Raw genomic sequence first — 12,968 nt, 5'->3', positions numbered from 1 at the left:
GCATTGGCACTCTGATTGGATCATAAGACTGGCTTTCTCAGATTTGCTAGTTCAGCAATAGAGCAGAAATAATACACCATTTTTCCTCTGAGTCGACCGAACTGACATTGACCACTGTCACAACTGGCATCTCTATAATGTAGAGTTCAGCCGTGTGTGCTAAGCTTTTATGAAACTGTACCAAAGTTTTAAATACTTGCCTCAGGTTAGCAGATGAAAAGCACTTCACTACTTTTATTTCACAAACCACAGGGCCCTTCATTTATCTATTTCCCTTTTTCTCCTCTTGACACTAGTGTGCTACCTCCCTCCCATTGATCTGCCATCTCTTTTAAATGGTTTAATAAAACGAAGGAGGGAAAAAGAGGAGATTTGTCCCTGTGAGACGTCCCTAAATCATTGTGATGTCTTTACACCCGACTTTGGGTGAGCCCGCAGGCCTCATCTCTCAGCCGGGCAGCTCCAGCCGCTGCGCCGCCATGCGGAGTAAGACAGAGCGTTTGAACTGTCAACACTCCTGACATGCAGACCGTCAACGCCAATAATAGAGCGAGGTAGAAATTTGCATTCAGACACTGCAGTGGCTGACTCCACTTCAGCTGGCACTGCGCTCAGTGAGAGAGAGGTCAGGGTAATTTGCTGTGGATTTCTACAGTCAATTCATCAATCCAGCAACTGATTGAATCACCTTGCCCTTAAGACACCGAACACTGCAGGAGAACAGTTGTAATTTGGATTCGTAAGAACAAACAAGTAAATGCACACTCGCATATGCACAAACACAGCAACTCTCACGTGTTTGTGCACTGCATTCACAGGACTCTTTTTATACATACACATTTAAGACTATCTTGGCTTCCTAGAAGCTTATCTCAGCCAGAGAGGCCAGGTGAATGGTGATTCAACGCTTTCTGGCAAATCAATGGTTTCAGATCAATGGCAGACGCTAAGGAGATAGGAAAACATGCTGAGTCCACACTCAACAAGGTCTAGAGTTTAATACCTCTTGAGGCCTTTGATAGATATTGGGGCTTGGGCTGACCACACATGCACCCACAGTAAATTGCCATTAAACACCTTGTTGAAATCTGCAGCAATAGATGGAAGATGGAGCAGATCTTTTATTTTGCCTTGGAAAAATCCTGCCCTCTGTAAGACCCTCTCCACTAACACGTTGTTAATCCACAGTAATCCAACAAAGCAGACTCTCCCCCAGAGGAGTCCGTCCAGCGCTCTTGTACAAGTTGCACACATCTTGTGTCGGGACGACTACAACTCTCAACCTCCAAAAACAACTGATACGATCCTCCAGGGACCACTGCTGCCCTTCTCACCTTCACACTCCAAAAACTTTCCCAGTGTCACCCCTTTCCGCGCTCTCTTCTCTAGCCACCTGGGGCTGCTTCTATCAAACTCAAAACCCCACATTCAAGACTGCAAACGTCTCAGTGTGTTGGATTAACACATATTAAAAACTAATCATTAGACCCTGATTTTTTTTCTTTTTCGTTTGGCTAGTCTGTATGCTAAACATGAAGCTTAAGCTACTGTCTGATTAGTTTAGCTTAGCATAGAGACCGGAAGGAACAGCTAGCCTTACTATATTTAGAAAACCAAATAGATCAAAGGGCTGTGTATAGTTTGAAAGTAGCAGCTTTAAAGGTTTGTCAGAACTTTTTTAGGAGCTTTAGCTCTGTTTTGGTTTTACAGCATGCCGCTTTAGCTCTTTTTTGGTTTTACAACATGCAGCTTTAGCACTGTTTTTGGTTTTATGACATGCAGATTTAGCCCTGTTTTGGTTTTACGGCATGTTGCTTTATCTCTATTTTTGTTTAACAGCATGTAGCTTTAGCTTTATTTTGGTTTTACAGCATGCAGCTTAAGCACCGTTTAGGTTTTATAGTGCACAGCTTTACTGTTTGTCTTGCTACTTTTACGAACCTTGTTTACAGGTTCAGTATGCAGTATTAATTAATGCAAGTTCAAGTTCAAGACCTTTGCTCTTTTCTTGGTGGTCATTTTGTGTGTGACTGTGGGGATTCAAGCCTGGACTAACAATTGCAGACAAACGGAGAATTTCTTGTCCTTACTGCTTCCTAGAAGACAAGATGGCACTGACGATATTAGAGTCTGAGTGTGTAAAAATAAGATAAGAGGGTTAATGATGAGGATGTGGCCCCAATCTGCAGAGATAAACCTCATGCAAATCTGGACTGGATCAAACCGAGGCACAGGAGCCTAATTAGGAGAGGTTCGCTGCTGCAGGCTTTAGTTTAACACCAAAGGAGAGAGTTTCAAAAAAGTAAAAATGGAAGTAGGTGGGTGAATCAGGGGTTGAACACAGAGAGTGGATGCGTTGAAGGAAATAATGAACATGCGGGCGAACAAAGAATGAGAACAGACAGTGAAGATGTCTGATACAATGGGAAGACAAAGGAATGTCGAAAGAAGGAAGAAAGGTAGAATGATGGACATGATTGCATGATGGGGGTTTCAGAAACTGGAGTGGGAGAGAGAGAGTTCTCTGAAACACCAGATTGAACTGCAAGAGCGCCTGTTGCTATGGAAACGTCATCATCGCAGGCACCGCTTTAATCTGTGGAAGCCTGTTAAATTAACATGAGGCTCAGGCAGCCACCTTATGTTTCTGTGTTCACAACACAACGCCGCGCCAGCATTGTAGCCGCTTGCTACCAACGAGATTTATTTATACGTTTTGCTATTAGAAAGGCAGGATTATCTACTCTGTGTATTCTGCTTCTGCTGGACAATAATACAACATCAATAACTATTGCAATAGTATCAGTAATCAGTAGCAATATAACAATGGTTTAATATAGTGTATATATTGATATATTGCCCGTGCATTGTGCAAACACAATGAGGAGGTACCTCTGATTTGTAAAATGTCTTTGAACTGAAATCAGATGTTGTGAAATTTATCGCGATATCAACTGACATGAACATTTCTATCTTTGTATAATTTTTGGCCGTGTCGTCCAGTGCCACACTTTGTTATAATTACTTGTTAAATCTTCATTGTGTGGATTGAAATTAAGGCTACATATTCTTGCCTTGCCACTTACTGTGCTGCCTATTACTACCTTGATTTCCTCATCCAGTGTCCAAAGGAATGTATTGGCTGCTGCGCCCCCTGATTCAGCGGATGGTGTGAATTGGACTGGGGGTGAAACAGCAAATCTGCAAAGACAAGAAAATGCAGTGACAAAAGAGGGAGAGCGGGAGAAGGCGCTAGTAAGGCAGGGACAGACAGAAATAGAGAAAAGCTGTGAGATGTGTGTGTGATATTGTTCACGGAGATGCTCCACACTATCAGTGCCAACCAGGATACTGGGCGACCAGAGAATAAGGCTCCGATGTTGACAGTCAAAATGGATGAGGAGTCTGCATGTGGGCATTAATGCCTGCGAGCCTCACTCTTTCTCCGCAGCAGCAGAGCAGTCAGTCAGTCAGTTATACAACCAGCTCAGCCCTGACAGGGGGTGTGTGTGTTGTTTTGGATTTGCTTCTCAAATCAGATATCTGTCGGTTCGGCTCAATAATCCTGTGATGTCGGCAGCATTAATGTATTCAGCCACTGGAGAGGACAAGAGAGGCGATCCTAAGCCTCCTTGCTAAATTATAACAGTGCCATAAAAACAGGATACAGTAGAGCAGGGGGATGAATGAACGCGTGATGCGCGAGCACATCTGCCACAGAGACGGGACTTTGCAACAGTAATCTGTGAATAAGCCATATTCAGGTGCGCCGTGCCGATGGATGGTGTAAGTGAATAAAAGCTGTGGGAGTTGAAGAGAATAGAGTGTGACATCCAGGTCGGGCTCCAGGAGGCCTGCTAGGAACAGACAGGTGTGACATATGAGTGTGTTTGGGTTGCTGACACACGGTCCGGCATTAGCTGCCAGCTGCAGCGAGTGTGATGGATGACGCGGAGTGAGGTAGCCACGCAGGCCAACATCGCACGATATGTTTGTCTTTGCAGGTCACCTTAAGGGTAATCATATTTAAATAAGTAAACGTACCAGCGAGGTGCGACAAATGCTGTTTCTTTTCTTTGTTCCGGCACAAATCATCTTTTTCAATGAGACTTTTAACAAAAACTCAAAACAAGTACTAATACCCTCCATCCTGATAGGTCTCTTGACTGTTGTGTTTTTAAAAAGGGTTTTCTACTTTCTATAAAGCACCAGTCTAACAATACACTGACTCTCAGGTTATTCTGAGCAAATGGAGGGGAGAGATTCAGGATTCGAGTGAACAGAAGCATGACGTGCAGAGAATGATAGAGAAAATGGTAAAAGCAAAGTACTCAACAACAAACATCTTTTTCTGTTTTTTCCCGCCCCCAGATGTAGACACCACCAAGGACCCGTGTCAAAAGGTTAAGTGCAGCCGGCACAAGGTGTGCATTGCCCAAGGCTACCAAAGAGCTGTGTGCGTCAACCGCAAGAAACTCGAGCACAGGTGAGTGTGTGCAGCCCCTGGGCAGGTACAGATGAAATCCCATAACACACACATTAAAAAAAATCTTCATGCGGTAGCAGTAACATGAGGTCGACACAACAAGCGCACAGTCTGTGGCTCGAGCTGGTCTGGGATGTTTCTCCCTGTCAGCCACTGTGCTAATAATAAAGTTGGATCGTGCACCAGAGCAATACGACTGCCTGTTGTTTAATGATAAGCTAATACGTTCAGACAATGTGGACGAGGGCTGTTTGCTTCATGTTCAGCTCGATGCTGCTGACGCGTCTCTGCTCTGAATTAGCACAGCTGGACTCAGTGTTTGTGTCCTCTGTCCCGCTGCAGACTGAAGCAGCCCGCCCTCAGGTCTCCTGATGGAAACTGTCAGCCCTGTCCCATCTCCTCCGCTGGGCCTGTGTGCGGATCAGACGGACACAACTACGCCTCAAAGGTAAACTAAGACAAAGACGCAGGACTGGAAATCCATTCCAAATAATCAGCTTATCTCCTTTCAGTGGTTTCATGTCTCAATAATCTATTTTACAAACTATATGATCATTTAGGAAGCAATAGTTTGTACCTGCTATTATGTTTAATCATTCTAAGAGAGTTATTATTCCTTAACCATTTATATCACAGTGAATGGTAAATGGAATAGAAGAGAAATCTGCAAGAAAAATGCAATACGATTCAACAGCACAACAACCTGCAGCTGCCAGAATGACCATAAAGTTAAATCCACACAAAAAAACAGAATATTACTTTTTTCCAGAAGAAAGGATTTATTGGACTGTTTTCATAGATAGCATTAGCTTTCGCTATCTGTGCCTTATCTCAAAGATGGTTTCTGTCAATTAAGGTATTATCACATAAGTTCAAATGTCCATTTGAGTTTGGTTCATGATTGACTGATTGGTCGTGCATCGGGACCATGATGCCGCAGCTCCACACCAGGATCGGAACTGCGCAGACTCTGGAATGGAAACCTGTCATCTATCTTTATATACAGTCTATGGTTGATCAACAGAAATATCCTATCCTATATTATAAATATTGTAATATTGATGTAAGTTGTTCCACCAAGTCTTATAGCTCTTATGTTTCATTAAATCATATAGGCTACTGCGGTAAAAAGCACTAGTTAATGTCACACATAAAATCTTTCATTAATTAAACTGAGAGGCATTGGGTGAAGCCTCCCACCCTCGAAATAGCACATTCATAACAAACAGAATTGTAAAAACAAAAGAAAATAATATCATCAGTCTATCTCCCAGATATTTTTGATTTATTTAACCCCGCTGTTGTCTTGATATCAACGTTGCTCTGATCAAATATTTTTATTTTAATAATAGATCAAATTACTATGTGTCTTTCAGATCTTTTGTTTTTGTTTTGCTTCGCTCTCGTTGCTCTCATCAGTGTTTCCACTCGGAGCAGGGCAGCTGCTTTCAACTAAAGACTCTCTGATTAACCCACTGTCCTCTACCTGCCCAGCTCTGCACTGCTCACGAACAAAGCCCCAGCAACCAGCTGGTGGAACATTTAGGAGCAAAACAAACAGAGATTTCCCTCAGGAGTTGATGGAGAGCAAAACAGAGCTGAGGAAGGAGAGAGAAGATTTGACCTACATTTACCAAGTTGTACCAGGAACTGCAAATGAAAAAACAATTAGTGCAGGTTCAAGATTAAAATGTACCTTTAAAAAGAAAGGTAGTTTTATTTGTGTAATGAATAAAATAAAGGTTGAGATAATCGCTGGGTGTGCACGGAAGCTGAGAATCATTGGTTGTGGATCTGTGCTTCCCTCTTTTTTCCAGTTAATTATGAATGTGTGAATTTGGATTCATATGCACTGTCTGCTTTAAAATGTAGGTGTTGATAGAAAAAATTACTTAAATAATCTTAACACCTATTATTGAAGTAGATTATACAAACGTATATCTGTCAGAATCAGAATTTAAATACACATGTATAACTATATGCACATTTCTTCACAGCGTTAACTTTCTATTATATAGAAGCTAGTATAATCTACACCTACTGTGCATTATATGGGGTCATTAACGGTATAGACCTCGCACATTCCGAGCTGAGCAGCGTGAAGAGACTCTCGGGGGAGAAAAGCCAAGACAAAGAGTCGTAATCCACAGCCTCAGCAGGACCGATCGGGGGTGTGAGGTGACGGTGACACAATCCCAGGCGTTTATTGATTTATGCTTTGTCTTTTGGATCGCTATTCTTGACCTTGCGTGCAGAAGTCAGAAAGTGCATTCAGGAGCAATTCTCAGATTTGAATTAGGGCGTACAGTCGGCCACCTCATGAATATTTGATGTGTGTTGCGGCAATAACTCATTTTACTTCACCTTTTGTGTCCCCTTGTTGATGTCGCGGGTGTGTGTGTGTGTGGTAATGCATATGTGTGTGTGTGGGTTTGTATTGCAGTGTAAGCTGGAGCAGCAGGCATGTCTTACAGGGAAGGAGCTCGCCCTGAAGTGTTTGGGTCTGTGTCCTTGTCCAACCGCTGCCCCCACGCCCAACGAAAGTAAACATGGTAAGATCAGACACATAACAACCATTACAAGAAATAACCCTGTTGAATATATTTGAGAATAATTCTCTGGTAATCGTTGCTGTGAGATGCTTCCCGATTTATATTATATCTATATATCTATATTACCTACGCTAAGGAAGTTATGTTTTCACCCCTGTCTGTTTTGTTGGTTAATTAGTTTAGTTTGTTTGTGAGCAAGATTACACAAATCTACAGCACAGGTTACCACAAAACTTGGTGGAAGGATGTGGTATGGGTCAGGGAAGAACCCGATACATTTTAGGTACAGGGCTTTTTTTTGACATTTTCACTGATTTCCCAGGAAATACTTCAAGGATCTTGATGAAAACAATCATATTGACTGATTTCTATAAGTTTGTGGAATTTAGTGCAGCTTGTTTGAATTTGAAAGGACTGTTGGGCCTTGGCAGAGTAATGCATGCGCTCTACTGAGTGCCATTCTACTTTATCTCTGTCTGTCATGAACAATGACAATCATCACAACCACTTAAATGGATGCAAGAAGTATCATATCCTTCCTGTCTCTGCGGCCTCCACAGAGAGCTGCACTGGTCAGGATCTGGCTGATCTCGGGGAGCGTCTCAGGGACTGGTTCCAGCTACTGCAGAGCAACGCCAAGCAGAACAACAGCAGCAAGCCCGGGGCCAGAGCCACCGCAGTCAGCACCACATCAGGTAAGAGCTAAAGAATCCTGACCCCATTAAGAGGAAGTAACAGCGTCTGCAGATACACAATAAAAATAGTCCGAACAAGTCTTAGGTCTCATGCCTCGGTGAAAACAATAGTTGTTGCTGCCACACTACAACTGTAAAAGCAAGAATAAATTGCTCGCTCATTCAACATTACAGTTCCGCTACAGTGCAGCTTCCACTTTCGTGCTTTTCTTTTGCTCTCACTATAAGGATCCTGCAACCCACTGCTGGATATCACATGTTTAAATGTAATTAGAGGAGAAGCTAACATTGCATCACATACTGTACATCGCTGTGCTTCAGGGCAACAGGAACTAAGCCTCAGGATGTAGTCAGACACAAGTTAGTGCCGGACGAGCACCAAGTCTAAAATAAACTGTAAATTCTGAAGTGGAACATTCTTACATTCGGATGCTAAATTTCACTTCTAATGCTGTTTTCATGAAATAAATAGTTTTTAAGTTGAAACCTGTGATATGATTAAAGTGTAGTTTCACCCACAAGTTTTGGCAGAAACTCCAGAGGCGAGAAGCCCTCACAAGAGAGTCTGTGTGAGACAGCCGGGGCTGAGGCAGACATGTCTGAGGACGTGGAGGGGCAGGAGAGGATCAGGGACGTCTAGGCAGTGTAGGGGTTTAGTTCCAGCAGAGATGAGCGCTGCTCTCCAGATTCTCACTCACAAGTGGTTGCTGGTAGCAGAGGACCACCAACCTGTAATTAGAGCATGTTCATTTTCTAAAATATATATAAATGTCATGATGCAGAGAAGTCCCAAACGGTTGACTCATAAGCATTGACCCTGCACGGTTCAAAATGGTTTGAAACAGAAAGTAGCTTAATGAGCCCTGTTCAACCCATAAATGTTGTTTATTTAGTTATAAATGTGATATTAACCCCAGAATTACTGTGTTTCATTAAAAAACAGTCATATCATTTAGTTTAAGCTTAAAAAACACATTTAAGTTTGCAGGATGTCTTTTAGAAAACAAATTTCGGATTGGAAGCAGGAAATATTTCTGAGCACGGTTTCATTTTCCATTTGTGCAGCTGTCCCCTGATGACAAAATGAGTGTTTGTTTTTGTCTGTGTGTTTGCAGTGCTGGACAGGAGCCTGGGCGCCAGCTGCAAGGACTCCATAGGCTGGATGTTTTCCAAGCTGGACACCAACAACGACTTGTACCTGGACCAGGCCGAGCTGGCGGCCATCAACCTGGACAAGTACGAGGTCTGCATCCGCCCCTTCTTCAACTCCTGCGACTCCTACAGGGACGGCAAGGTCTCCACCGCCGAGTGGTGCCTCTGCTTCTGGAGGGAGAGTGAGTATCCTGGGGGAGGACGTGCACATACAGTACACACAACATCATGTGCCTGTGTGCTGACATATTCCCCGTGGCAAATGCGTTTAAACTTAAAGGAGCTCAACTGCCCCTCAGGTGTATCTACCTCTGTCCTGCACTAGTCTGTCACCCGCTCACCCCCCTGCTCCCCTACGGGGTGAAATGGTCACCGCCGGGCTCTAAAAGCATTCCTGCTGCTTGTTGACAGCCTGGTTCTCCCACAGCTCTAGTAGATTGCGCCTGTAAGCCAACCAGCCGAGCAGAAACTAGGTCTGGGTCCCCAGCTGGTACAGTTTTTCTGTCTGCAAAGGGAAATACATGAGAATTGATATTGAAAGCGCAAGAGGTCATCACATTACTCACAGGGGAATTTATAGTTTTGATTGTTTTCGTCAGATCCTCCGTTATTTTCACGTGCAAAACACAATGTTTCTGTTCTTTTCAGAGCCGCCCTGCCTGTCTGAACTGGAGAGGATCCAAGTGCTCGACGGCGGCAAGAGAAAGTTTGGTAGGTAGCTGACTTCTCATGAAAGCGTTTCAACTCATCTGTGTCGGCCTTTCTTGGTTGATGGGTTCCGTGGAGCAGATGACAAGCAGGAGGCGGGGATTAGGCCCTGATCAGTCTTGTGGATTAGAATTTGAGGCTGACAGACGGCAAAGGAAAGCAGCCATCAGTGTGTCTTACATGTATGTGTAAGCGTGTGAGAATGTGCTTGTGTGTGTGCGTGTATATTTGGAGTTGTGTGTTTGTACGCCTGTCCGAGCTGCAGATTTTGGCTGGCTGACTGGGCTCTGAGTCAGGACTCTCCAAGGACACAGAGATTGGGGAGCATGTCTGCCAGCGCGACGCTCAGATGTTCCCTTGAAAGCCTGGACGGACAGTTCTGTTTTGCCCGGGCCTCATTTGTGTTGCACTATTGTGAGAATAAACTCGGAAGAATTTAACATTGTGACAAATCCACACATCTCTCAAGAGTGTGAAGGTTAAGATTGGCCTCAGTGCAGTTTCCCTGGCCTTCTACACTCTTATGTGCAGACACATTCTTTGATTCATATTCATGCAACTGATCAGAAATCGAAAACTTTTCCATCTGGCGTCCTCCCTGATTCCGTGATGATTAGCCAGCCACCCCCACAGCCCCTCCACATCACCCCAATATGCTGCACTGTGCTGACTTAATACTTCTTCACCCCTGTCTTGCTGCGTGAACATATTTGTATTCATAGAATATGGAATTGTCTGCCGCATGCATTACAGTCTCAGTCGGGCAGGCTGCCAATGTGTGATGAGGCATGATGCAGGATGTGTTTATCTGCTTTTGCCTTCACTGGGGTTTGGAACGATTATAGTATGTAAGGTCAGGGCCGCTTTACCATACCTGACTCATATTTATTAATGTGTGTGTGTGTGTGTGTGTGTGTGTGTGTGTGTGTGTGTGTGTGTGTGTGTGTGTGTGCACGTGCAAATGCCAGGCCGATTCATCCCTAGCTGCGACGAAGACGGCTACTACAGGAAGCAGCAGTGTGACAGGGGAGAGTGCTGGTGTGTTGGCCAGAACGGAGGAGAAGTCGCCGGATCTAGGATTCGTGGGAAGCCAGACTGCGGTAAATCCAATAGCTCTCAGCTGTCAGTATACAGTATTATAATTGAACCTGAAAGCTGGATGTAGCAAAAAAAAAAAAAAAAACACGCTCTGCTGTGGATCATCCCGCTTCTGCACATGCATTTTGCACAAGGCTGCCTTTATGTTGAAGGACTGAGGCCCACTGCCACATAACTCAGTGCAGAGACCAGTGCCACATTCATGTGTCCGGAGTCATTTGCATTCTACAGCGCTGCTTGTCGCTGTGAGAAAAGTCTTTCAAGATAAATGAGGACGGCTTGGACTGAACCTTCGCCTGATAGAAATGGGTCCCCTGGCATGGTTTAGAATTAGCTATTAAAATCCAGACAAAGTCAAACATATGCCCCCTTTTTGCTCCTGCAGTCAGTGTTTTTAAATTGATTTTAGCATTTTTAATTGGTAGAGAGAGGGGCTGCATCAGAGTTCTCAGGAAGACATGCTGACCACAGTGGATAATTCAATCTCCCTGTGTACCCCCCCCCCCCCCCCCCCCCCCCCCCCCCGCCCTGCATGTTGTCATCCATCTTTCCACAGATAATGAAATGGCGTATTCAGGTGACTTTGGCAGCGGCGTCGGATGGGAGGATGAGGAGGAGAAAGGAGCGGAGGAGACTGCAGAGGAGGCTGAAGAGGAAGAGGGGGAGGTGGGAGAGGTGGATGATGGGGGATATATCTGGTAAAGGGCCAACCAGGCGTCTTGATTGTTCCAAACACACAGACACACACACTCGCACGGAGATCCTGCAAAGAGATGGACATGGTGAAGGTCTCGCACTCAGAACAACACTGGCTTATGAGGGTCGCGTGGGTCGGGAGAGGGAATATGCATATGTTATGGGAGGTTATGGGTGTATTTAATGTTGCAGGATGTTCTTTAACTGGGCAGGGGAAGGGGGAAATATTGCTATTTAGAAATGTTGGGGTCTGGAGTCAAGAATTTTGTCCCTCATACTTGTGAATCTTTGTTTTCTTCTGTTGTTTGTCCTTTTAACTATCTTTGAGCAGTTTTTAGCTGATGCATTACGGAGACTCTAAGCAGCTGCAGGTGCTTGTCATGTGGTTGCATAAAAAATTTGATAAAGATCAGGTGCATTTCAGTATTCTAAAGTGGCCTCTTTTTGCAAATTAACACAATCTACACAACCAGTTTTTGGTTTTAGGCAGGAAAGCAGTGAAAAGGAGAAAAAGAGGCAACATTAGAAAACAGAAAAGCACCTTTTTGACTTTACTGTTTACACGTCATACGCTTTGGCTCATATGTGACAGTAGTGCTCTGTCTCATCCATGACTTATTAAGGAGAAGTTTCTCACGCATCACTCTTTAGCTTGTATATAATGTGTGTATCAGAAGACAGATTGTCACCTATTAGTCCCGTTATCAACGCCTTGAAAGACGAGCAGAACGTACTGCTCAGTTGACAAGTGTACATCGTATCATAATGTGGAACAATTATTGTGTTTAATAAAAAAAATCAAATTAAATAAACTGGTCTTTGTGGTCCAGCAGGCCACCATACTTCTGCATCTGTGCTCTTTCTTATTTACTGCCAGATTTTAGCACTATAATGAAAGTTTAGACCATACAGCTATTTGATTGAATATGTACCTTGATGTATTCTTTTGTGTAACATACACAAGTGAAAGAGATTTTTCAATAGTTGGACAATAATTTTGAATAATGAAGCACTGACCTATATTGGTATATCAAATCATCAGAAGTTTGTATTGTGTTTTTGACTGTGATATTGATAGCTCCCACAAGATTAATGGCATTTGATGTAAATGCTACGACAACATGCGACCCAGCTAATGTTTAACATATTTATTGTTTCCACCATCTTAGTTTTTAGCTTTTAGACAGTTTTTAAAGATGGACGCCCTCAAAAGCAAAGACCAAACCACCTAGATCGCCCCCTGCTGGCTGCAGTATAGATCATAAATCCCGCTCCTCAATATTACGTAATTTAGGTTTTTCTTATCAAACTGATGTAGTTTGTCCAAGTGTTTATTTTTCCAGTAGGTTTGGTCTTAATCAGTTATTCTTAGCCAATGAAATGGGGTGAAACGTCATGATTGACAGCTGAGACTGACTTGTGGTCGGCACATGTATCGTCTTGAGAGGATCTACCTTTATATACAGTCTATGGTTTAGCCTGTTGGCTTGCTAATAATTCCTATTAACACAAAACTATTCAGCTCAGACTGACGGCAATTCAGGTGTTTTGTCATAAATCAAAATATTAGACAAAGAGGAT

The 12,968-nt window shown here is 43.5% G+C and overlaps 1 protein-coding gene across 3 annotated transcripts in view; it reads left to right on the top strand.

Moving 5' to 3' along the window:
* The window catches only part of spock2 (SPARC (osteonectin), cwcv and kazal like domains proteoglycan 2), a 28,626-nt gene extending 16,397 nt beyond the window's left edge, over positions 1 to 12,229 (top strand). For all 3 annotated transcript variants that reach the window (XM_034607891.1, XM_034607889.1, XM_034607890.1), the window contains 8 exons: positions 4,372 to 4,486; positions 4,829 to 4,934; positions 6,930 to 7,038; positions 7,599 to 7,733; positions 8,849 to 9,067; positions 9,534 to 9,596; positions 10,562 to 10,693; positions 11,248 to 12,229. In XM_034607891.1, the coding sequence (XP_034463782.1) occupies positions 4,372 to 4,486; positions 4,829 to 4,934; positions 6,930 to 7,038; positions 7,599 to 7,733; positions 8,849 to 9,067; positions 9,534 to 9,596; positions 10,562 to 10,693; positions 11,248 to 11,393 (1,025 nt within the window). In that variant the 3' untranslated portion in view covers positions 11,394 to 12,229. The remainder of the gene's footprint in view (positions 1 to 4,371; positions 4,487 to 4,828; positions 4,935 to 6,929; positions 7,039 to 7,598; positions 7,734 to 8,848; positions 9,068 to 9,533; positions 9,597 to 10,561; positions 10,694 to 11,247) is intronic.
* The last annotated feature ends 739 nt before the right edge of the window (positions 12,230 to 12,968 follow it).

This window comes from Hippoglossus hippoglossus, chromosome 15 (assembly GCF_009819705.1).
Source record: "Hippoglossus hippoglossus isolate fHipHip1 chromosome 15, fHipHip1.pri, whole genome shotgun sequence".
Taxonomy (NCBI): domain Eukaryota; kingdom Metazoa; phylum Chordata; class Actinopteri; order Pleuronectiformes; family Pleuronectidae; genus Hippoglossus; species Hippoglossus hippoglossus.
The sequence above is the reverse complement of the archived record's forward strand: the minus strand, read 5'-3'. Positions and strand labels throughout refer to the sequence as shown.